We start from the raw sequence: 24,897 nt of genomic DNA on the forward strand, positions 1-24,897 counted from the left end.
AACACAAATGATGATTTTTAACTCCAACCGTTGCAGTCTAATAATGCATGTCAATGGGAACTTCATCTATAAAAAAAAACATGCACAGACAAATCCAAATTAAACCCTGTGGCTCGTGACGACACATTGATGTCCTAAGACACGAAATGATCGGTTTGAACGAGAAACCGAATAGTATTTTTACTTCTAAAACACCACTATGTTCAACTGCCTTGAGCATCTGGTGTGTGAGGTCAAAAAACGCGCTCTGATGCCAGAAGTGATCGCTTGCACTCACTGACGATCACATATGGCATCAGAGCGCGTTTTTTGACCTCACACACCAGATGCTCAAGTCAAGTCAAGTCACCTTTATTTATATAGCGCTTTTTACAATGCAAATTGTGTCAAAGCAGCTTTACATTGATAACTGGTACATAATTTGGCTGCACAGCAGCTCTTAAATAATAGTGTCAGGCAGATCAGAAGCACTGTTGAATAAATGTCAAGAATACTGTTGAATGTCAAGTGTCCCCAACTAAGCAAGCCAAAGGCGACAGCGGCAAGGAACCCAAACTCCATCAGGTGACATCAGGTGGCAAACAAGTGGCAAATAGGTGTTAAAATGGAGAAAAAAAACCTTGGGAGAAACCAGGCTTAGTCGGGGGGCCAGTTCTCCTCTGGCGAACAGTGCTTTGTTACGAATCAGGTTGCTATCATAAGTCTGATAGGATCACAACAATCAAAGTATTTATTTCAGTTCCATCCAGTTGAGGATCGTATTCATCACGCCGGTATGGACGGTCTGTTGAGGAGCTGTGGCACTGGCTGTAGTGTTGATGATGTCTTCACAATGGATGATCTAGTTGACTCGATCTCTGCTGATACTTCAGGGCTGCGTTGTGGTCGTGTCATGGCACCGGTCCTTGGTCTCAGCTGGATACGGTCCTTGGTCTCAGCTGGATACGGCCCAGATCCGGTTGACTATGATAAACCTCGGGATAAACAGAAAGACTAACATTAGCGTAGATGCCATTCTTCTTCTGATGTAACGAGTACATCTGTTGTTATAGGAAGTGTTCCCGGTTCCAGCTGACCTAATTTATGCAGCCTAATAATCCTTTAACGGATTTGAAAATATAAACTGATAATGTGTTATGTGTATGCCAGGTTAAAGAGATGCGTTTTTAGTCTAGATTTAAACTGACAGAGTGTGTCTGCATCCCGAACAATGCTAGGAAGATTGTTCCAGAGTTTAGGTGCCAAATAGGAGAAGGATCTACCGCCTGTGGTTGATTTTGATATTCTAGGTATTATCAGCTGGCCTGAATTCTGAGATCGCAATAAACGTGAAGGACTATAATGCGTTAAGAGCTCGCTTAGGTACTGGGGAGCTAAACCATTTAGTGCTTTGTAAGTAATTAGCAAGATTTTAAAGTCTATACGATGTTTAACAGGAAGCCAATGCAGTGATGACAGAACTGGGCTAATATGGTCATACTTCCTAGTTCTAGTAAGAACTCTAGCTGCTACATTTTGTACGAGCTGTAGTTTATTTATCAAGCGAGCAGAACAACCACCCAGTAGAGCGTTACAGTAGTCTAGCCTTGAGGTCATAAACGCATGAACTAACTGTTCTGCATTCTTCATTGAGAGCATATGTCGTAGTTTAGATATATTTTTCAGATGGAAGAATGTGGTTTCACAGATGCTAGTAACATGGCCTTCAAATGAAAGATTGGTATCAAAGAGCACACCCAGGTTCCTAACTGACGACGAAGACTTAACAGAGCAGCCATCAAGTGTTAGACAGTATTCTAGGTTATTACGTGAAGAAGTTTTTGGTCCAAAAATTAGAATCTCTGTTTTTCCTGAATTTAGTAGTAGGAAATTACTGGTCATCCAGTTTTTTATATCAGCTATACATTCTGTTAATTTAGCGAATTAGTAAGTTTCGTCAGGGCGTGAAGAAATATAGAGCTGAGTATCATCAGCGTAACAATGAAAACTAACGCCATGCTTCCTAATGATATCTCCCAACGGTAGCATGTACAGAGTGAAAAGCAACGGTCCTAGTACTGAGCCTTGTGGTACTCCATATTGAACTTGTGATTGATATGACATCTCATCGTTTACTACTACAAACTGATAACGGTCAGATAAGTATGATTTGAACCATGCCAATGCAATTCCACTAATGCCAACATAATTTTCGAGTCTGTTTAGAAGAATATTGTGATCAATAGTGTCAAATGCAGCACTAAGATCCAGTAACACTAATAGAGAGTCTCAGTACTATGGTATGGTCTAAATCCTGACTGGAAATCTTCACAGATACTATTTCTTTCTAAAAAGGAACATAGTTGTGATGAAACTGCCTTTTCTAGTATTTTTGACAGAAAAGTGAGATTTGAGATCGGCCTGTAATTGACTAATTCTCTAGGATCAAGTTGTGGTTTTTTAATAAGAGGTTTAATAACAGCCAGCTTAAAGGTTTTTGGTACGTATCCTAGTGATAAAGATGAATTAACAATATTAAGAAGAGGATCTATGACCTCTGGAAGCATCTCTTTCAATAGCTTAGTCGGTATAGGGTCTAACATACATGTGGATGATTTTGATGATTTAACAAGTTTAGACAATTCTTCCTCTCCTAAAGCAGTAAATGAATTGAATTTTTCTTCAGGGACACTACAATGCACTGTCTGACACAAGACTGAAGTAGACGGTTGCATGGTTATAATTTTTTCTCTAATATTATCAATTTTGCAAGTAAAGAAGTTCATAAAGTCATTACTGCTGTGCTCTTTGGAAACATCAGAAGTTGAAGCTTTATTTCTTGTTAATTTAGCCACTGTGTCAAATAAATACCTAGGGTTGTGTTTATGTTCTTCTAAAAGTTTTGAAAAATAGGCAGATCTAGCGGTTTTTAAGGCCTTTCTGTACTCAGTCATTTTCTCTCTCCACGAAATGCGAAATACTTCTAGTTTTGTTTTCTTCCAGCTGCGCTCCATTTTTCTAACTGCTGTTTTTAGGGCCCGAGTGTGCTCATTGTACCATGGTGTTGGATTAATTTCCTTAATCTTTTTTAAACGCAAAGGAGCAACTGAGTCTAATGTGCTGGAAAAGACAGAGGCAATAGTTTCTGTTGCAATATCGAGGTCTTCTAAGCTGTCTGGTATGCTAAAGCGATGAAACTGATCAGGAAGATTATTTATAAAGCAATCTTTAGTGGTAGAAGTGATGGTTCTACCATATTTATGGCAGAGAGGCAGTTTAGCCTCTTTGACTAAATGTAGTATACACGAGACTAGATAATGATCTGAGATGTCGTCACTCTGCTGCAGAATTTCAACGGCATCAATATCGATTCCATGTGACAATATTAGATCTAAAGTATGATTACGACAATGAGTGGGTCCTGACACGTGTTGTCTAACACCAATAGAGTTTAGAATGTCTGTAAATGCCAATCCCAATGAGTCTTTTTTATTATCTACATGGATATTAAAATCACCAACAACAAGGACTTTATCTGCAGCTAGTACTAATTCTGATAGAAAATCGGCAATCTCTTTGATAAAGTCTGTATGGTGTCCTGGTGGTCTGTATACAGTAGCCAGCACAAATGTCAACTTACATAATGTTACGTAAAGCACCATCACTTCGAAGGAATTATATTTGAAAGACTTCTGGCTGATACTGTAAATATTACTATAAATTACAGCAACACCTCCCCCTTTGCCTTTCTGTCGAGGATTGTGTCGATAATCATAATCTTGAGGACTAGACTCATTTAAAGTAATGTAATCGTCCGGTTTTAGCCAGGTTTCTGTCAAACACAGCACATCAAGATTATTGTCTGTAATAATATCGTTTACAATAAGTGCTTTTGAAGAAAGTGATCTAATATTTAACAACCCAAGCTTTATCATTTGTTTATCATTATTATCTCTATTTTTTATTTGTTGAACATCAATTAAATTTTTACCATTTAATGGGTTTGGAAGTTTTTTGTTTTTACTAATTCGGGGTACAGACACAGTCTCTATGTGATAATATCTAGGTGCAAGAGTTTCTATGTGTTGGGAATTATCTGACTTCTGTAACGTGAGGCAGCTAGCAGACGGTCGGTTTAGCCAGTTTGTCTGCTTCCTGTCCTGGGCCCCAGTTTGTCATGTTTCAGCTCTAAAACTATGTGCCATATTACTAGACAGAAGAGCAGCACCATCCCGGGATGGATGAATACCATCTCTTTTCAACAGGTCAGGTCTGCCCCAAAAGCTTTTCCAATTGTCTATGAAACCTATATTATTCTGCGGACACCACTTAGACAGCCAGCCATTGAGTGATGATAATCTGCTAACTATCTCATCACTCCGACGAACAGGAAGAGGGCCAGAACAAATTACTTCTCCTGACATTGTGCTTGTGAGTTCACACACCTCTTTAATGTTAATTTTAGTGATCTCCGATTGGCGAAGTCGAACATCATTTGTGCCGACATGAATAATAATTTTAGAGTATTTACGATTAGCATTAGCCAGCACTTTTAAATTTGCTTTGATGTCAGGTGCTCTGGCTCCCGGCAAACATGTGACTATGGTGGCTGGTGTCTCTATTTTCACGTTCCGTGTAATAGAATCGCCAATAACTAGAGCACTTTCAACAGGATTCTCAGTGGGTGCGTCACTGAGTGGGGAGAACCTGTTTGATGTTCTTAATGGAAGGGAAGAGTGGTGTTTTCCGCGGCTAGGCCGCCTCACCGTTACCCAAGTGCCCTGCTGCGCAGGCTCTACAGCCAGAACCGAACAATGTACAGAGTTCACTAAGCTAGTCGCATCCAAAACAGTATCTGAAGCCCCTGCATTCTTACTATCCTCGATTAAAGTTTGGATGCGTGTCTCTAATTCTGAGATTCTCTCTGTCAGCCTGACTATTTCCCTACATTTATGATATGTAAATCCCTCGTCGCTGACAGAGAGAGCTATACTGAACATGTGACAAACTGAACACGTGATAACAGTGGGAAAGGATGACATGACTCACCGTGTTTGTAGACTGATCCGAGTTACCACAGCTGTTTGATGAACGCGTTGAAAAGGAGCGCGCGAGACTGATGACAAGTTAACAAGCGAGATGCAAACGCGTTGTAACAGCGATTTAGATTCAAAGATTACAGGCTAGCGACGTCAGATTAATGTGGTAGGCAATAATAATAATATAAGCAACAATGAATAAAAGTAAGAGATTCAATAAAAGTAAGAGAAAACAAAGCTATACGGAGACGCAAACACCAGCAGCGAGGCAGAGGCAGACAGGAGCAATCGATCCCAGGAGCAAGGCTCAAGGCTGTGTGTTCTGTCTTGTGGCTGTTCATTGTAATTATATTAATCTATTTGCACAGTGAATAAGTATTTCTGGTGGTCTTGGCTCAACATGGCCTTTGACAGTTTTGCCAAAAAACGCGCTCTGATGCCAGAAGTGATCGCTTGCACTCACTGACGATCACATCCGGCATCAGAGCGCGTTTTCAGACCTCACACACCAGATGCTCAAGGCAGCTGGACATAGTGGTGTTTTAAAGGTAAAAAATGATATAAATACTGTTCAGTTTCTCACACAAACCGATCGTTTCATGTCTTAGGACATCAATGTGTTGTCACGAGCTGCATGGTTAAATTTGGATTTGTCTGTGCATGTTTATTTAACTCTCATAGATTGTGTTGAGTTAAAATCATCATTTGTGTTCTACTGAAGAAACAAAGTCACCTACATCTTGGATGTAAGGGGTAAGCAGATAAACATCAATTTTTCATTTTTGGGTGAACTATCCCTTTAAATTAATTAATTTAAAGGGATAGTTTAAAGGGATAGTTTAAAGGAGGGGAGGGGGGAGGAGGGGGGGGGGGGGGTTCATTGCATTTATTACTTTAGAATTCACTTCATTATTTCCTTGTTTAGGAGTATGTTCATGGACTTCAGGCAAATGGAAGGACTGTTTTATATGATGCATTAAATCATGGATGCCAAGAACTCAAACATATCAGAGAGAGATTTCCAGATTGCAAATGTCGCATTATATGCTTGACAGATGGAAATGATGTTGGGTGTGTTTTTAGTCACTCTCCAATACCAGTTTTAGTTTCTAAAAAAATATAGTAAAACAAATTGTGTTAACCACCTTGCTATGGCACCTATAGCCATATATAGCTTGTCTATGGGGGGAAATGAAAGCAAAACAGTTATTTATTCTTCCTGTGTGTTCTGTCTTGTGGCTGTTCATTGTAATTATATTAATCTATTTGCACAGTGAATAAGTATTTTTGGTGGTCTTGGCTCAACATGGCCTTTGACAGTTTTGCTTGTCATTTTCCTGGTGGACTTGCTTTCTGGCTTCTCATCACTTCTAGCTTTCTTCCTGACACTTCTGGATATCCTGCTGTCACCTTGACTCTCCTCTGCTGGCCGGCCCTTTGCTGGACTTTGGCCTGACCAACTTACCTAGTCTGTTGCTTTGGTTCAGCTGCCCTAACCCTATGAAAGGTCCAGCCACGCTGCTTTTGTCCTCCACCTGTTTTGGACTGTTTTTGCCCTGTGGGGATTCTTTGTGTTTTTGCATCTATTAATAAATGTTTAGTTTCATCTGCATTCGGGTTCATGACAATATTATTTCCTTCTAATAAAAAACCAGATCAAAATCGAATCCAGTTGACACTGCGACCACATTGATGGCTTCAAATATTGTTGTTGATGCTGTGCTAATTGGTAAAGTGGAGAATACTGTGTTGCATGGGATCAGCAATGTTACAGGTAACTTTTTCATTTGAGGCTTCTTAACTGCATTTCATATTGTTTTCATTAGTTAATTATTAATGTTGAATTCTTTATTTTTTAGGTGGTTGCTGTTTTAAGCCTGAAACAGCCAAAGCTGCCTTGCAACTCTTTGAGATGGAAACAGTCTTGTCAATGGAACAAAGGAAGGAAAAGAAAAACTTTGATATATCAGCAATTAAAACAGTGGTATAACATATAGGACAACTCACATTTCATGCATTATAATGTTTGCAAAAATGTACTAAAAATCACAATGGGCTTAAAATGTCCTTTTTACTGTAATTGCAAATAAACAGTGGAATCTTAAGTTTATCACTAATTGTTTTACTCATGTATTTGACAGGCTAACCTAAACATTTTTGCGACATGTGGCTATGATGTCAGACCTGAGGTGAAATTACCTCCACAGATACACAACAAAGTGACAATGACAGAGAAGTAAGTATTAGCATTAAACCCTGAATTAAAATATACTAGGCCTATACATTATAATTCAAGATGTAATAGCAATTGTCACCCTTAGTCTCTGCTGGCCAGCTCTTTGCTGGATTTTGGCCTGGCCACTTGCCTAATCTGTTGCTTTGGTTCCACTCAGTGGCCATAGTTTTGGTCTCCATCAGTGACTTCTTTTTTAGTTTTCGTTTTGTTTTCGTCCGCAAAAATATGTTTGTGATGAAAATAATGACGAAAATATTTAGTCAACGAAATTAACACTGTTCCACTGCACTAACAATGTGATCTCACATGAATGAGATTGTATTTTTATGTCAAGTGTAGTAGTACCACGTACATTTACTTATGTTTTCATACACACAAACATACAATATTGACATATTGACAGCACTAAAAAGTAAAATATTGATGTTTTGACAGCACTAAAATGTAAATTATTTGAGTATGAACAACTTAACTGACGTGCAAATTTGTACATAGTCCTATTTATGAATATTAAAATCATTGCTTTAATATTTTGATTCTATTGTATTTCATTGTCATATCAATGACGTTTTCAGCCACATTTAAAAAATGCGGTTTACTCATCTACTTAATATGAAATCATAACATTTCACTCTGTTTGTGACTTGTGCTGCAAACTCGTTTCTGAGGATTAAACAATGTTAAACAAGACTTTAAAAACTTATGAATAACATTTCTGTAATCATTTAACCCTTTTGTAATATTTAGTTTGTTTGGCGTGATTCTCAGCAGAGACCGTAAACATCAAATCCTATGCTCGTTATGATGAATTCAAATTAAAAAATTGCGCCATCAAGAAGCGTTAAAGCATGTTTTACAGCAGCAAAATCAACATTTTCATGGATCAATAATGTAACTTTGGTTCCCTCAGATTCCCTGAGGCTAGTAACCAGAGACATTCCCTTTCGATTTCAGTCACTTTGACATTGCGTCGGAAGACGCTTTTGGGGAATATATAAAGTCCCACGGTGACACTGTGAAGGGTTCCTTAGCGTAAACCAAGCTAATGTCCCACATAAAGTGCTTCACAACAGGAAAACGCTGTTTAGTTTAAGTTGAGCAGGACATTTTTTGAACGATAGTTACGTCCCACTAATACAAAAGACCCATACTGATTGTCACGGATGCACAAAGACAAGAAGGTAAGATCCATGTGCAGCATTTTAATGGGGCAATCCAAAGCGCAAATCCAGAAACAGGCAAGGGTCAAAATCCACAGAAACAGTCCGTACAAAAAACAAGAAAAACACAAAGAAAACCAAAACAGAGAAACCAGGAACATCCATGCATGAAAACACCATAACCAAAGCAGAAAACAAACCAGGAATAAATAGACAGACACTAATGATGAAACACAAAACAGCTGGGTGCAATGAACGGGATAATGAGTCCGGGAAGTGGGTTATGGGAAATGAAGTCCAAGGGGTGAAAACAAGAGTCCAGGTTGGAGTGCCCTCTAGTGGCAGACAAGGGCACTCCCAGTAATGATCATGACACTGATAGTGGACTGGACCTACTGGACCTAGTTGAACACCACAATGACAGGAATTCAAAACAGGTGCCTCATATTCAGGGTATTCTGATATAAGGGCTCATGCAGTATCTACAGTGCATCTGGAAAGTATTCACAGTGCTTCACATTTTCCCATATTTGAAGCACCTTTGGCACCAATTACAGACTCAAGTATTTTTGAGTATGATGCTACAAGCTTGGCACACCTATTTTTGGGCAGTTTCTCCCAATCTTTTTTGCAGGTCCCAGAAGCATGTAGTCTGTTGTAACCACATCCAAAGCTGCCCACTTCACCAGTAGTCTTTGCCCTGGTGAAGGAATCTGTGATGTTCACTGTAACTTTACCAGAACCGCCTGTTAATCCTGTCACGCCCAAGGAGGACGATCATGCCAGTCATGTTATGTTCTCAGAGCCTGTTCTTGTTCTGGCCAAGGAGGCCATTTCAGAGCATCCTAATCTGCCTGTTATGGCCACAGAGGCCATCCCTGAGATTCCAGTCAGTCATGTTAGGCCCACAGGAGCCGATCTTGTCAGTCATGTTATTTCTCCAGAGACCGTTCCTGTTGTGGCCACGGAGACCTTTCCTGAGTGCTCTAATCTGTCCAATAAGGCCACGGGGGCCATTTCCAATCTGCCTGCTTGTCTAGTTGCATCCACCGATGCCATTCCTGACAGTCATGCCATGCCCACAAAGATTTATCCTGCTAGTCATGTTACGCCCATAGACGTTGTCCCCAAGCACCATGCTCTCATTGTTTTGACCACGAAGGTCATTCCAGAGGCTCTCATTCAGCCAATTATGGCCATGGAGGCCATTGCCGAGAGCCCGCCTCAGAGGAAGCTGTCCCACAGCCCGTCAGTGCAGCCCAGGAGCAACTTTTGGACGCCATCTTTATTTTTCTAGCTCAACTGTCACAGAATGGAATGCATTGTGGGATATCAAAATCAATGAAGGATACATCTCTGCTGCCTTCAAAAATCAATCAAATGAAGGTATCTTAGGAAATAGGAAGTGAAGCTAACATTGGATTCGGACATGCCTTGATACCTTCTTTCCTTAAAATGTGTCCTCCTAAGGCAGCATTTTCCAGTTTTTGGATGCAGCCGAAGATTGTGAGGGTTTAGAGTGTCATTTGGGATTCAGCCACAATTGCAGAATCCTTCCAGTTCACTGGATCGTTAGCTCCCTAAAAAATCCCACAATGCACCACAAAACCCAGGGTTGCACTATGCTCCCTTAACAGAAGTTCTGAAGCGTAAATCATGTGAGCCAACTCACTACACATAACAACTGATAACGACTTGCGATATATGTTTTTAAAACATATTTTTATTTTATTATATTTACATACATTGTTGGACAGGTAATTCGAACACAATTAGCTAACATTTATAATTAATTTATGGCTGAAATGTTGCACGTTTATGTAACAAGCAAAATATTTATGTCAATGTTACATCACCGGAAACAGAGTCGTCAGTGTCATTCCAATGTGCAGTGAACCAGCATCCTTTACTGTCCTCACCAGTGACCAAATTTGTGTACACGATATACTGATTCATGAGCTAGGGAGCTGATTGAAACACACCAAATGTCACGCGCACAGAGCAATATTGTAAGTTACTGCATAATACACTTTTTAACAAACAGAATAATACAGTCACGATACACATAGGCCCCTATTTTAATAATCTTTGCACACAGAGCACTCTAGCACTAGTTTAGCGACCGGAAAAATGGTCGGCGCTCCAGGCGTATGGTCCAAAAGGGTTGTACCTAGTCTCTTAATGAGTAATGGGTGTGTTTTGGGTGTAACATGCAATAAACCAATCAGAGTCTCATCTCCCATTCCCTTTAAAAGCCAGTTGCGGATTCGCTATTTACATGGTGGAATTTAAGTGGAAAAACTGAATGCTTCTCTAGCGAGGAAACAGATCTGCTCGTGTACGAGGTTAAAGCGTGTGAACAGACCATCTACGAGACAAGCCGAATTCCACCAAAGCATTTTTATCTTTATGCACACATTAATAATCTTTTACATTGTAATCCTTTTATTTTTAATATTTGGCATGTTTGTGTGCTCACCTCGTTTTCAGATCAGCAAATGCATTTGCCATTCAAACAATGTGGAGCTGGATGTGAAAATGATAACTGTGTTGGGATGAAACTAGCAAAAAACACTTGCATCGCGCCTGAAGCCGCATTGTGCCAGGTGTATGATAGGGGCCATAGTCTCACTTTTAACTATGTCATTTATAGTATTATAGTATTTCGAAGGGCAAAAACATGAACTTTTCTATTGGCTTTTCATCATCAAGTCAGCTGTCACTTTACTGTGGCGCAAGCCGCTAGGCCCTGTGCGGTCACACAGTTGACACAGCCCTTGCAACAGTACTGAACATGAATACATTGGAGCGTAGAATAGCTGAGCTGATACATGTATCAGCACCTGTACGATCGCATGCAGAGAGACTTTAAAGATTCGGAGAAGGCATTTCATTCCTGGAAAGAAATTGCAACGAAGCTCCACATGCTAGTATGCGGAGTGTCAAGGCCAGTCTCTCCGTAGTGGAAATCGGTATCCTGTGTGTTTGAGCAAGTTTCACATATGGTGATACCCTTTTCAAGAGAACGTCAAATTGTGAGGCGCACATTCTGAAGTATGAAAAATGCACTTCCTCATCTGTGCTTCGTTAAGTGGACACACACACCACCTACATTGCTTGTTCTTTTTCTTTGCCATTGAATAGATCAATGCTACTGCCAGATGTAACTGTTCTTCTCTCACTGCTGCTATATTTGTTGTGTTTAGGGGATGCTTGCCTTGGATACGTGTGAAACAAATTTACATACTCAATCTGCCTCCAGCAGCATGGATGTGTCGAAATGTTTTAAAAACAGTATACTGTCGCTCAGCCTTTTCAAACCTCTTTTTGCCCCCAAATGAAGAATGAGAAAGAACTTTGTTTGAAGTATTTTGGACCTTTAGTATTCAATTTCCAGCAAGAGGCATTATATTCATTAAACTTACTAAAAATATATTCATTTGAAATAATTTATCAATTAATAACATTTAAACAGAGCTATGATTGCCATTTCTGTACAGTTTAGGAAGGTCTTTAAGATATGCATAGTTTAAACAATATTTACATTAAGTATATTAAGTATATTAAAAATAAACATAGAATAGCAATGCAGTTGTTCAGTTACATGTCAGTGGCAGTTGACACTTGTGACTTGAGTCTGATGTATACAAAATTCCTTGCAGTGCTTTGAAAAAGAGAATCATGGAATCCAAGACAGGGCACTTTTTGGAGAAGGACAAAAGACTTTTGGCAGAACTCAAGAATCTTCACTGTGACCCTCACCCTTTCTGCACAGTGCTGCCCTCTGAGGCAGATTTTAGTAAGTATGAATGGATAATTCTAAGATTAATATTTATGTCATGCAAGTCATGCAAGTCTACTTCACCATCATCTGAGAAAGTACATGTTACCACCATTCTCTAACAGTTACATTATGCAATGTCAGATAAATAAGCAAATACAGACTGAAGCAGATAGCACTCTGCTGAGCCTGTTTTGTTTCATTCTTCATAAATCATACTTTTTTTTTCTTGGGTGCTGCAGCCCTCATGGCACCATCACTGATTGTCTGCTTTTGTACGTTTTTTATTTTTTCCTGAGAGTGTGGATTGTGTCTAGACTGATTAAATACACCTGTGTGGCCTCACCCCGTGTCCTAACCAGACGCGATGCGATAAGATTCCAGTATCAAACAATTTGTCTGTCCACACCAGACGCGACAGGACTGTGAGACATGATAAAATTATAACCAAATACATAACCAAATTCATGAATACGCCACCTTTTTAACATTATTAAAAATACTTACTGAGTTATTGAAACAATCTTTGTCATTGTGATGGAATTTAATTAATCATAACTAACATTTCTTTTTTCTTGCAGAAATAACATTTATATGCTTTTGAAACCTAAATGTTCTCAAACTTTGCATGGGCCTAAGTCAGTGTGTGTGTCTGAATCATGTCCAAATATAGGAAAAGGGAAAATTAAACTTAGGAACAGCTAGACAACTATCTAAATATAATAGCACCATGATATTGAGTAACCAACAAACTAATACACATGATTTGGGCAGATCTTGCTTTACCTAGTAACATGAGGGTTTGACATATGAAGAACCAATCATATTGTAGAATGCTTTACCATGCTCCTATCCTATATAAACTGTTGTATTCTTCTTGCTGGTGGGATTCTCTTTGATTGATATGAGGTCCCCCTGCTGTGAATAAAGCATATTCTAAGGCATAGTCTGGAGTCTATCTGGTTATTGCTGTGCAGAAAGTCAGGGAGCACTCGATTTAAAAGGGTCAAGACATTGACCAAAATATTATTGTGTGGATTATAGTGTGGATTAGGAGACGCCCTGAAAGATCATGTATATTATTGGGTGTGGATTAGGAGACGCCCTGAAAGATCATGTATATTATTGGGTGTGGATTAGGAGACGCCCTGAAAGATCATGTATATTACTGGGTGTGGATTAGGAGACGCCCCGGAAGATCAGGTATATTATTGGGTGTGGATTAGGAGACGCCCTGAAAGATCATGTATATTATTGGGTGTGGATTAGGAGACGCCCTGAAAGATCATGTATATTACTGGGTGTGGATTAGGAGATGCCCCGGAAGATCAGGTATATTATTGGGTGTCGACTAGGAGATGCCCCGGAAGATCAGGTATATTATTGGGTGTGGATTAGGAGACGCCCCGGAAGATCAGGTATATTATTGGGTGTGGATTAGGAGACGCCCCGGAAGATCATGTATATTATTGGGTGTGGATTAGGAGATGCCCCGGAAGATCAGGTATATTATTGGGTGTGGATTAGGAGACGCCCCGGAAGATCAGGTATATTATTGGGTGTGGATTAGGAGATGCCCCGGAAGATCAGGTATATTATTGGGTGTGGATTAGGAGACGCCCCGGAAGATCAGGTATATTATTGGGTGTGGATTAGGAGATGCCCCGGAAGATCAGGTATATTATTGGGTGTGGATTAGGAGATGCCCCGGAAGATCATGTATATTATTGGGTGTGGATTAGGAGACGCCCCGGAAGATCAGGTATATGTGACCCGTCACGGAAACCAGGGACACAAGTCGGCAGCACAACTCTCGAGCAAAATGAGAAAGAAGCATTTTTTTTCAAAATTGGTGATTTTCGTTTTTTTGCAGAATCTGTTAGTTCAGATCATGAAGAAGCCTTTCCATGTTTGAGATAGCAGTATTGGTATATTTAAAAGCGTACATTTTGAGGTTGAAATCGGCTTGTTTTTCGGAGATTCTAGCACGCAGTAGGGGCGTGTTATTGTCTGTGTGTATTTCCATACTGGGAAGCGTGGCTACTTATTATGCAGCGCCCTGGCCGGCTCTAGCTGATATCAAAATTCAATGAAGAACCGTGGCCGTTACACCGAAAATGTTTTGAAGTACTTCTTCGACAAGCCGGATGCTTATGAACAAACGCTCACTGATTCTGAAGACGATCTGAGCGACGATGAAAGCGGCATAATAAGACATTACCTCTCTGGAGTCGGGTAACGCGCCGGCGCATTTTGCAGGATTTTTTTCACATTGCAGCAAAACAGACTTAAAATACTCCGTCATTTTTTGTCATAGAGACATAAGTAATATATCAATTGAAACTATAGAATGTCTTCTTTTATTTGTGTACACTCAGAGTAAAAACAAAATGTTGTGCTTTTTGAAAAATAAAGAAAACTAACATGATGCGTGATCTCTCGTCTCCCTCTGAACGCAGTCCAATCTGATAGTTCTCAGAAAATGAACTGTAACTTAGTGAATACGAATCACAAAAAAATTATACTTATGTCTGAAAAAACGTTGAAATGTCAAGTTTTAAATCGTGTAAGTCAAATCGAAAACAAACCTTCTGTGTTTATGTAATCTGTATGAAAAGAGAGCCATGTCAGACGCCCGTGATTCAGCTCATTATCCGCTAATGCGGCCACGCCCACGGAGCCAGCGCTATTCAGAAGCAAATTCAGTCAATACATGCATTCATCATTTCAATCGTGTATTTATTGTCTTGAAAAGTGTTTTGAATAGCCATAGTTAGCGATCTCTGGCCTCTGTTAGTTCAGTTAGTATCCTTTAATATTAATAGTATGCGGTCCATGCAGCTTTACAGGGGGTATGGCTTATCTAAATGAGATGTAAATGAGCCCTATTGTCACTCCCAGCAGGTGAGAACAGGTGAGAACTGCAACTTTAGAGGCGTTTTTCTCCCTATAGAGCTTTCTTGAGTGCCTACCTTCAAATGGCCACAACTTCTCCAAATATTGTATTATGGGTGTGGATTAGGAGATGCTCTGAAAGATCATGTATATTATTGGGTGTGGATTAGGAGATGCCCCGGAAGATCAGGTATATTATTGGGTGTCGACTAGGAGACGCCCCGGAAGATCAGGTATATTATTGGGTGTGGATTAGGAGACGCCCCGGAAGATCAGGTATGTTATTGGGTGTGGATTAGGAGACGCCCTGGAAGATCAGGTATATTATTGGGTGTGGATTAGGAGACGCCCCGGAAGATCAGGTATATTATTGGGTGTGGATTAGGAGACGCCCCGGAAGATCAGGTATATTATTGGGTGTGGATTAGGAGACGCCCCGGAAGATCAGGTATATTATTGGGTGTGGATTAGGAGACGCCCCGGAAGATCAGGTATATTATTGGGTGTCGACTAGGAGACGCCCCGGAAGATCAGGTATATTATTGGGTGTGGATTAGGAGACGCCCCGGAAGATCAGGTATATTATTGGGTGTGGATTAGGAGACGCCCCGGAAGATCAGGTATATTATTGGGTGTGGATTAGGAGATGCCCCCGGAAGATCAGGTATATTATTGGGTGTGGATTAGGAGAACGCCCGGAAGATCAGGTATATTATTGGGTGTGGATTAGGAGACGCCCTGAAAGATCATGTATATTATTGGGTGTGGATTAGGAGACGCCCTGAAAGATCATGTATATTATTGGGTGTGGATTAGGAGACGCCCCCGGAAGATCAGGTATATTATTGGGTGTGGATTAGGAGACGCCCTGAAAGATCATGTATATTATTGGGTGTGGATTAGGAGACGCCCCCGGAAGATCAGGTATATTATTGGGTGTGGATTAGGAGACGCCCTGAAAGATCATGTATATTATTGGGTGTGGATTAGGAGACGCCCCTGGAAGATCAGGTATATTATTGGGTGTGGATTAGGAGACGCCCTAAAAGATCATGTATATTATTGGGTGTGGATTAGGAGACGCCCCCGGAAGATCAGGTATATTATTGGGTGTGGATTAGGAGACGCCCCCGGAAGATCAGGTATATTATTGGTTGTGGATTAGGAGACGCCCCCGAAAGATCAGGTATATTATTGGGTGTGGATTAGGAGACGCCCCGGAAGATCAGGTATATTATTGGGTGTGGATTAGGAGACGCCCCGGAAGATCAGGTATATTATTGGGTGTGGATTAGGAGACGCCCCGGAAGATCAGGTATATTATTGGGTGTGGATTAGGAGACGCCCCCGGAAGATCAGGTATATTATTGGGTGTGGATTAGGAGAACGCCCGGAAGATCAGGTATATTATTGGGTGTGGATTAGGAGACGCCCTGAAAGATCATGTATATTATTGGGTGTGGATTAGGAGACGCCCTGAAAGATCATGTATATTATTGGGTGTGGATTAGGAGACGCCCCTGGAAGATCAGGTATATTATTGGGTGTGGATTAGGAGACGCCCTGAAAGATCATGTATATTATTGGGTGTGGATTAGGAGACGCCCCGGAAGATCAGGTATATTATTGGGTGTGGATTAGGAGACACCCACAAAGAAAATGTATATTATTGGGTGTGGATTAGGAGACCCCCCGTAAGATCAGGTATATTATTGGGTGTGGATTAGGAGACGCCCTGAAAGATCATGTATATTATTGGGTGTGGATTAGGAGACGCCCCCGGAAGATCAGGTATATTATTGGGTGTGGATTAGGAGACGCCCTGAAAGATCATGTATATTATTGGGTGTGGATTAGGAGACGCCCCCGGAAGATCAGGTATATTATTGGGTGTGGATTAGGAGACACCCTGAAAGATCATGTATATTATTGGGTGTGGATTAGGAGACGCCCCCGGAAGATCAGGTATATTATTGGGTGTGGATTAGGAGACGCCCCCGGAAGATCAGGTATATTATTGGTTGTGGATTAGGAGACGCCCCCGAAAGATCAGGTATATTATTGGGTGTGGATTAGGAGACGCCCCGGAAGATCAGGTATATTATTGGGTGTGGATTAGGAGACGCCCCCGGAAGATCAGGTATATTATTGGGTGTGGATTAGGAGACGCCCCCGGAAGATCAGGTATATTATTGGGTGTGGATTAGGAGACGCCCCGGAAGATCAGGTATATTATTGCGTGTGGATTAGGAGACGCCCCTGGAAGATCAGGTATATTATTGGGTGTGGATTAGGAGACGCCCCGGAAGATCAGGTATATTATTGGGTGTGGATTAGGAGACGCCCCTGGAAGATCAGGTATATTATTGCGTGTGGATTAGGAGACGCCCCGGAAGATCAGGTATATTATTGGGTGTGGATTAGGAGACGCCCCCGGAAGATCAGGTATATTATTGGGTGTGGATTAGGAGACGCCCCCGGAAGATCAGGTATATTATTGGGTGTGGATTAGGAGACGCCCCTGGAAGATCAGGTATATTATTGGGTGTGGATTAGGAGACGCCCCGGAAGATCAGGTATATTATTGGGTGTGGATTAGGAGACGCCCCGGAAGATCAGGTATATTATTGCGTGTGGATTAGGAGACGCCCCGGAAGATCAGGTATATTATTGGGTGTGGATTAGGAGACGCCCCGGAAGATCAGGTATATTATTGCGTGTGGATTAGGAGACGCCCTGGAAGATCAGGTATATTATTGGGTGTGGATTAGGAGACGCCCCGGAAGATCAGGTATATTATTGGGTGTGGATTAGGAGACGCCCCGGAAGATCAGGTATATTATTGGGTGTGGTTTAGGAGAAGCCCCGGTATATCAGGTATAGTAGTGGGTGTGGATTAGGAGACGCCCCGAAAGATCAGGTATATTATTGGGTGTGGATTAGGAGACGCCCCGGAAGATCAGGTATATTATTGGGTGTGGATTAGGAGACGCCCCGGAAGATCAGGTATATTATTGGGTGTGGATTAGGAGACGCCCCGGAAGATCAGGTATATTATTGGGTGTGGATTAGGAGACGCCCCCGGAAGATCAGGTATATTATTGGGTGTGGATTAGGAGAACGCCCGGAAGATCAGGTATATTATTGGGTGTGGATTAGGAGACGCCCTGAAAGATCATGTATATTATTGGGTGTGGATTAGGAGACGCCCTGAAAGATCATGTATATTATTGGGTGTGGATTAGGAGACGCCCCCGGAAGATCAGGTATATTATTGGGTGTGGATTAGGAGACGCCCTGAAAGATCATGTATATTATTGGGTGTGGATTAGGAGACGCCCCCGGAAGATCAGGTATATTATTGGGTGTGGATTAGGAGACGCCCTGAAAGATCATGTATATTATTGGGTGTGGATTAGGAGACGCCCCGGAAGATCAGGTATATTATTGGGTGTGGATTAGGAGACGCCCCCGGAAGATCAGGTATATTATTGGGTGTGGATTAGGAGACGGCCTGAAAGATCAGGTATATTATTGGGTGTGGATTAGGAGACGCCCTGAAAGATCATGTATATTATTGGGTGTGGATTAGGAGACGGCCTGAAAGATCATGTATATTATTGGGTGTGGATTAGGACACCTCTGTGCGTCATTACATCACGTCCGTAAACAGAAAGGAAGGAGTCCCGTCGAGAGGCTAGTCAGTTATATCATGTGAGGATGCTGCTGGTAGCGGCACATTTATAGCCTTTTCTCACAGCAGCTGAAATAATTAAACTTATCATTTTGATGGTGGATTGTAATACAGAAAGATCCAAATGACAATCATCAGTGACAACTGGAGATTCACCCGTAGCCAAAAAGCAAAAAAACTTTGGACTGTGGAGTGGCTACAGAAATTGAAATCTACAGGTAACACTAATACACACTAAATACACATAGTCACGCAATGCTGATGTTGTTAACAATAACAAATTGAGAACAATATACAGTAATATCATTAGTAATCATCATTGGCAGCGTGATTTATTGTAGGCCTAATGCTATTTTCCTCAGTTGGTCAGAACAAAAATGGCAGAAATGTTACTTACTTGTTCAGATGATATTTTCCAGTGAAAATTCTTATATTGGTCATACTTTCAAGACGTAGAATCTGTGATTCTGAGGTGCAGTATCCACACCGGTGCGGTGACTGACACCAAACATTAGATTCATCTGCGCTGACGAGCTGTGCCGAGGCACAACGCACGTACAGATAACTGTTCCACATATGACTGCAATTGCAGGTTTCAAACAAGAGATGGCGACAAAAAGGAAAAATCGCGGATTGCAGCTTTAAATAAAGTACATAAACAGTACCTGAGATTATCATTGTCATACTTTGTGTTGCTGGTTCAGCCGCGACGTCACAGAAAAACAGAAACCGTTTCTAAAATAGAATTGTCGCATGTCGCCGTCGTGGCTAGTTAGGACAAAAACTCTAATTAACATGGAAAAGATACCTTTTGTCATGTGTCGTGGCGCATCTGGTTTGGACGTGGTGTTACTCTCAAAGTTGTGTCAAGCCATCCAAGATTAGAATGTAATAGACTGAGAAAGTTCTCTTCAGTTTTGTGAGCAATATGCATCAGATGATTACTAAATGTACTGTGCAATCTGTGAACATGCCATCTGAGGCTGAGACTACACTTAACTTAAACATGGAGAACAAAGTACTTGAACTTTCATCTTTCGTGAATTTCTGCATTTCGCAGGGGAAGAAACATTTAACACTACAATTAAAAAATGAGATTTTGAAGCAATGTGTCATCAAAGAGACAGCTTTCTAAAAGTCAAACAAATATTCATATACCTGTATTATAATGCTAGTGTGCTATTATATAATACAATATATTTTTTCCTCTTAGCCTTTTGGAAGATTCTCATGAAAGGTCCACCTGAAACCCCTTATGAACATGGAGTCTTTGAGCTGTATTGTGAGTTTGGACCCGATTATCCTGTGAAACCACCTATTATGAGATTCTTCACTCCTGTATCCTTTTTTAATGTCTGAGCCTCACCTGCACTCCTCACATTTAGGAAATCCATGCAAGACCTGGATCAAGTAATAGATCCATTAGAGTCTTTTTTCAGCAGTTACAGATCACAGGTCACATCCACCCAGTGTCACCACCACAAAATGAAAATGTTCATTCAAGTATAACACTAATTGAAAACAAATTACTTATTTTTTTAATTCACAATTAATTTTTTATTACATTCCTTAATGTTTTATAAAGGTTTACCACTGCAATGTGAACAGTGAGGGAAGAATATGTCACAACATATTTGACAGAAATTACTCAGCCCACATTACCATGAGAGAGATTCTGGATGCTGTGTTTGGACTCTTGATCGCACCTGAACCAAGTGATCCATTGGACAGGTAAACAAAATAGGCTTTATAGGTTATAGCGGAGTTAAAAAAACAAAAACAAAAGGGTAAATAAAGTTATGTTTAAACTGATAACATTGTTGACTTTAGTGAATGAATACATACAGCCAATGGAAATGTGTCTCTATCAGTGATGATGTCTCTATATATGTCCTCACAGCCAACTTCCTTCAGCTAAGTTAAGTCAGTTTTAGTGATGCTCAGAAATTTCAAACTACATCTACGTACATGAACTGATCCAGGTATTTTGGAAACACTGTCTAGCTATAGTCCCTTTTCTATTGTTAGTGTCCCCTCATCCAAAAACACAGGCAATGGTCAAGGCAGGCAGCAAACGATCATCAAACAAGGAAACAGTCCAGGGTCAAAACACAGGCAAGGCTAGGCAAAGACAAGGAACACGGAGACAAGGAAAAACAAAGGCTGAACAATACTCAGCTCTGTGTGTGTGTGTGTGTGTGTGTGTGTGTGTGTGTGTGTGTGTGTGTGTGTGTGTGTGTGTGTGTGTGTGTGTGTGTGTGTGTGTGTGTGTGTGTGTGTGTGTGTGTGTGTGTGTGTGTGTAGCTTATAAAGGGTCACTGATGGGAAAGGAAACAGGTGTGAGTGCATGATTGGTTCCTAGGTGGGGGATTGTGGGAAATGGAGTCCATATGAAGAAAACAGAACACAGGACAAGGGCACATATATATATATATATATATATATATATATATATATATATATATATATATATATATATATATATATATATATATATATATATGTTATATGTTATATATATATGTATATATGTTATATCCCAATAAAAATACTAGCAAAGGTACTTCAGTGAATCTCAGCACCACTATATAGAAGTGCTATTTATATGATTAAAGTTCAATATTGAACATGTACATTTCTGAGATATTTGATAATAACTGGGTTTTCTTTTTTATAAGCATTTTGGCAGAAGAATTCCAGTCCAGCAAAGACAAATATGAAGAAGAAGCTAAGAAAAACACAGAAAAGTATGCAAATACCACCATGGATGACTTGGAAAAGGTAATTGCAAAAACATAATTCCATGAACATACCAAATATAATCTTTATGCCTTTGATCAGTTTTAAGACCACAAACTCAAACTGATTACCCAAAGTTTTCTGAAAGGCCTATAAATTCTCTATTGTGTCTCTGAAATTTGTTTTGATATTTAGAAGCCTTATTAAAATAATAATAATAATAATAAATATAGCTGCATGCAGCAATACGGGGCCAAGCCCCAGAAGGGGCTGTAGCGCAATGCGGAGCAGGAAGAGCAAAAACTGCAGAAATTGAATGTACATGCAAAACAGCTGGTTCAGAAGTATGGATGAGAATGAACTCAAAATGAACAGAAGGTCAGATGAGAACGAACACGGAATGAATAAAACCAGATTACCATGCTAAGCTTACTTAATGCTAATGTAGCTTATGGTTAACCTGATAGCTGAAGAGCCACATTAGAAATAATGGCAACTTGTTAGCATCCTAAGCAATTAACATGCTAAGGAAACTAACATAAGGCAACAAACACAAGCAAGGTCACATTCAGAGATGAATATCTCAGGAACGGTAGCGAATATCAAAAATCCGTTCAGTCATTTCTGTGCGTCATGGTCCAAATATCATCTGAGCCAATTTTGGACAAAATTTCATATACTTCAATATGGCAGACAGGTACATTTAAGGAAAATGACAAATGTCAAATGACACATTGTCAGAATCGGCATAAGCCAGGGAATAAAACAACATAAAGAATACAAATTTTGGACAATGTTTTAAAAGTTGTTACAAAAATCCTTATATATCTGGAACACTAGGTGGCAAATGTCAAATTGTTTAAAAGATATTGCAATTTATGGCAAAATTCAAAATGGCGGACTCGTGGTTCATCTGATATTGGCATGACCCAAGGAATCCATAGACATCAAGTTCATGATTTTCTGACAAACTATTCAAAAGTTTTTGGCCAAAATAGGCATTTTTCAGATCTCATGAACTGTAGGTGGCACTGTTCCCAGATTTGGCATGGATCCTCAGATCCTGGTTCTTGGCTGAGATACAGCCTCTGAACCAATTTTGGGTCGACCTTGTTAAGTTCATGACATCATAACTTTTGAACAAAGATGAATAAAAATCTGTTCAGTAATTTCTGTGCGACTCAGTCCAAAGATCACCTGATCAAAGTTTGGACAAAATGTGAAGGAGGAGTAGCGAAAAAATAGAATACTGTACTTTTTTTTTTTTTTTTAAAAAAAGGCCTCTACTGTAATGTGCAGAGTCTTAATGTAAAATATTGAATAGCATCAGCATGAAGAGACAAATCAGATGTACTAAATTACATTTTTCTAGAGCAAATGGTTCAAATGTTATAACCTTTAGAAAAGTGAATTTTTGAACTGGTGGTGGCACTATAGAGTTGGTCATAGAGACTCCAAATTTGGTCCAATGACTTTTCATGACCATCTCTACAATTGTGCCAAATTTCATCACTTTCTCATGTTCCGTTTGATAGGGCTGCTATTGACTCCCTTTTGGGAAGCATAATAAGAAAACTAATGGATACAATAGCACCTTTGGGGCTTGGCCCTTAATAATAAAATAAGAAATATATATTCAGTATATATTCATTCATATCTGTTTGCTTTCTTTCTAGAAATATGTAGGTCCAGAGTTATCCAACACAGTCATCCCCCCTAATCTCATTTGTCCTCTGTCAAAAAAGTTGTTTGTCGATCCAGTGAAAACCAATGCTGGTATGGTGTATGAACGCCGTGCTATTGAGGCTTATCTCAAGAAGTAAGCTACCCAAAATTATCTTTGTGTTGGAAACAGTATACATACCATACAGTGAAAGGCATCGTGTGGAAATAAAATGTTTCAGAATTATTTTTATTTTACATGTTTGACTTGTATTTTGATTTTAGGCATGGAGCTAAGGATCCACTGACAAATAAGCTGTTACGAAGAACAGACTTAAAGCGAGACATGAATATGAGAAAGGCTGTCAGGGAATATCGAATGTCACAGATTCAAGAAACATCAGTTTAAGATGGTTCCATTTGATCCCAGGTGCACCAAATTATGATAAATTTGCAAATTATGCGAGCAATGTATGTTGTTGTTTTTTTGTTTTTTTTTCGTAAAGGGACCTTTGATCCCAGGCTTTCTCAATGTAAGGCTTGCGTTATGTTTACTTTAGACTGTCAGAGTTAAACCATGAGAAACATATTTTAACTATGTCTGTAATTCAAAATGTTGATTTAAGTTTGATGTTAAGTTTTAGATGATTTAACTTGTTGATATGAATACACAAGGGGCCAGATTTACTAACAGCTTGCGTCAGCGCAAACCCTCTTTTGGGGTTAAAAAACTACTGTCAGGATTTACTTAAAGACATGCAGTAAAAAAATAAAATAGTGCTGAAAAGGTGTGGACAGTTATTGACCTAATTGTGTATGCATTTGTAGGAGTTTCCAGCTTTCAGACACAAAATTTATGGGAGGAGAAAAAAAAATTATTGTGAGACGTAGTTTACTAAGGTTTACGCTCGTCAATTTATTGGTGTTACTGCCATTATTTACCTCCCAAAAAAATCACTTCTTAAGCCAATCTGCCTAACTGGTAGATTGCATTCGTCATAATGGAAACGATCCAGCTGAGTCTGCGATCTTTAATGTGCATGTCGTCAGTAGATCATGTGCAGAGATTTCCACTCCCATCTGTGCTTTTTTGAAATTGCGCTCTCACGCTAATTTGCCCAGTTTTGTAAATCTGGCCCAAGTAATGTTAAAACTATCTTTACTTTTTTGTCTCTTCTTATATGGGTAACATTTAGTGAACATCAGCATCATCAACTGCAAACGTAAAAGTGAAAGTGTCAAGCAGTGATTGGACAGACCTAATAATTATGTATGAATAACGTGGCATTAAGTCTTCCAAGACAAAAGTTCAAATTTCTATAACCAATAGGTTGTATATAGCTATATTTTAACAAACTAAAATTATAATAATGCCTTGTTTCCAAATTTTGAAAAAATACTGATAGATTATAGATTTAAGCCTGTGACCTGTTCTATTTTGTTAACATTTTGTGGGTCTAATAAAAGTACACTTGAACATATTTTACTGCTCTCAATGCTGTTTGTACAACATATTTCAAGTTTTGATTTTTAAACTTTGTTTTTGGTTATTCATTTATGTAATTATCTCTTAAACCCTCTCTGTCAATCATGCACAAAAACTTAAAAATAATAAAAAAAAAATATAACAATAAATATAAAAATATAATTTTATTTCAACATTTATTTGTTTTGTTTATTTTTAACCCAAGAGTTATCAAACCCAAAACCAG

General features: G+C 39.7%; 2 protein-coding genes across 4 annotated transcripts in view; one reads left to right on the top strand and one right to left on the bottom strand.

Annotated features, from left to right (window-relative positions):
• LOC137006429 (uncharacterized) overlaps nucleotides 1-24,897 on the top strand; it is a 43,966-nt gene extending 19,069 nt beyond the window's left edge. Inside the window, exons 16-25 of one of the 3 annotated variants that reach the window (XM_067367189.1) lie at nucleotides 5,944-6,089; nucleotides 6,674-6,792; nucleotides 6,878-7,002; nucleotides 7,160-7,254; nucleotides 12,077-12,213; nucleotides 19,998-20,122; nucleotides 20,370-20,515; nucleotides 21,463-21,565; nucleotides 23,269-23,342; nucleotides 23,471-24,897. In XM_067367189.1, the coding sequence (XP_067223290.1) occupies nucleotides 5,944-6,089; nucleotides 6,674-6,792; nucleotides 6,878-7,002; nucleotides 7,160-7,254; nucleotides 12,077-12,213; nucleotides 19,998-20,122; nucleotides 20,370-20,515; nucleotides 21,463-21,565; nucleotides 23,269-23,342; nucleotides 23,471-23,594 (1,194 nt within the window). In that variant the 3' untranslated portion in view covers nucleotides 23,595-24,897. Of the gene's footprint in view, nucleotides 1-5,943; nucleotides 6,090-6,673; nucleotides 6,793-6,877; nucleotides 7,003-7,159; nucleotides 7,255-12,076; nucleotides 12,214-19,997; nucleotides 20,123-20,369; nucleotides 20,516-21,462; nucleotides 21,566-23,199; nucleotides 23,347-23,470 lie in introns of those variants that run through there. The other 2 variants (XM_067367187.1, XM_067367190.1) reach the window with 2 other exon arrangements.
• LOC137006636 (uncharacterized) lies at nucleotides 3,800-5,021 on the bottom strand. The gene is made up of 2 exons (XM_067367556.1): nucleotides 4,182-5,021; nucleotides 3,800-3,811 (listed from the first exon to the last, which is right to left on the bottom strand). The coding sequence occupies exons 1-2, from the start codon at nucleotides 5,019-5,021 to the stop codon at nucleotides 3,800-3,802; spliced, it is 852 nt and encodes a 283-aa protein (XP_067223657.1).

The sequence above is a fragment of the Chanodichthys erythropterus genome, chromosome 18 (genome assembly GCF_024489055.1).
Source record: "Chanodichthys erythropterus isolate Z2021 chromosome 18, ASM2448905v1, whole genome shotgun sequence".
In the NCBI taxonomy this organism is placed as follows: domain Eukaryota; kingdom Metazoa; phylum Chordata; class Actinopteri; order Cypriniformes; family Xenocyprididae; genus Chanodichthys; species Chanodichthys erythropterus.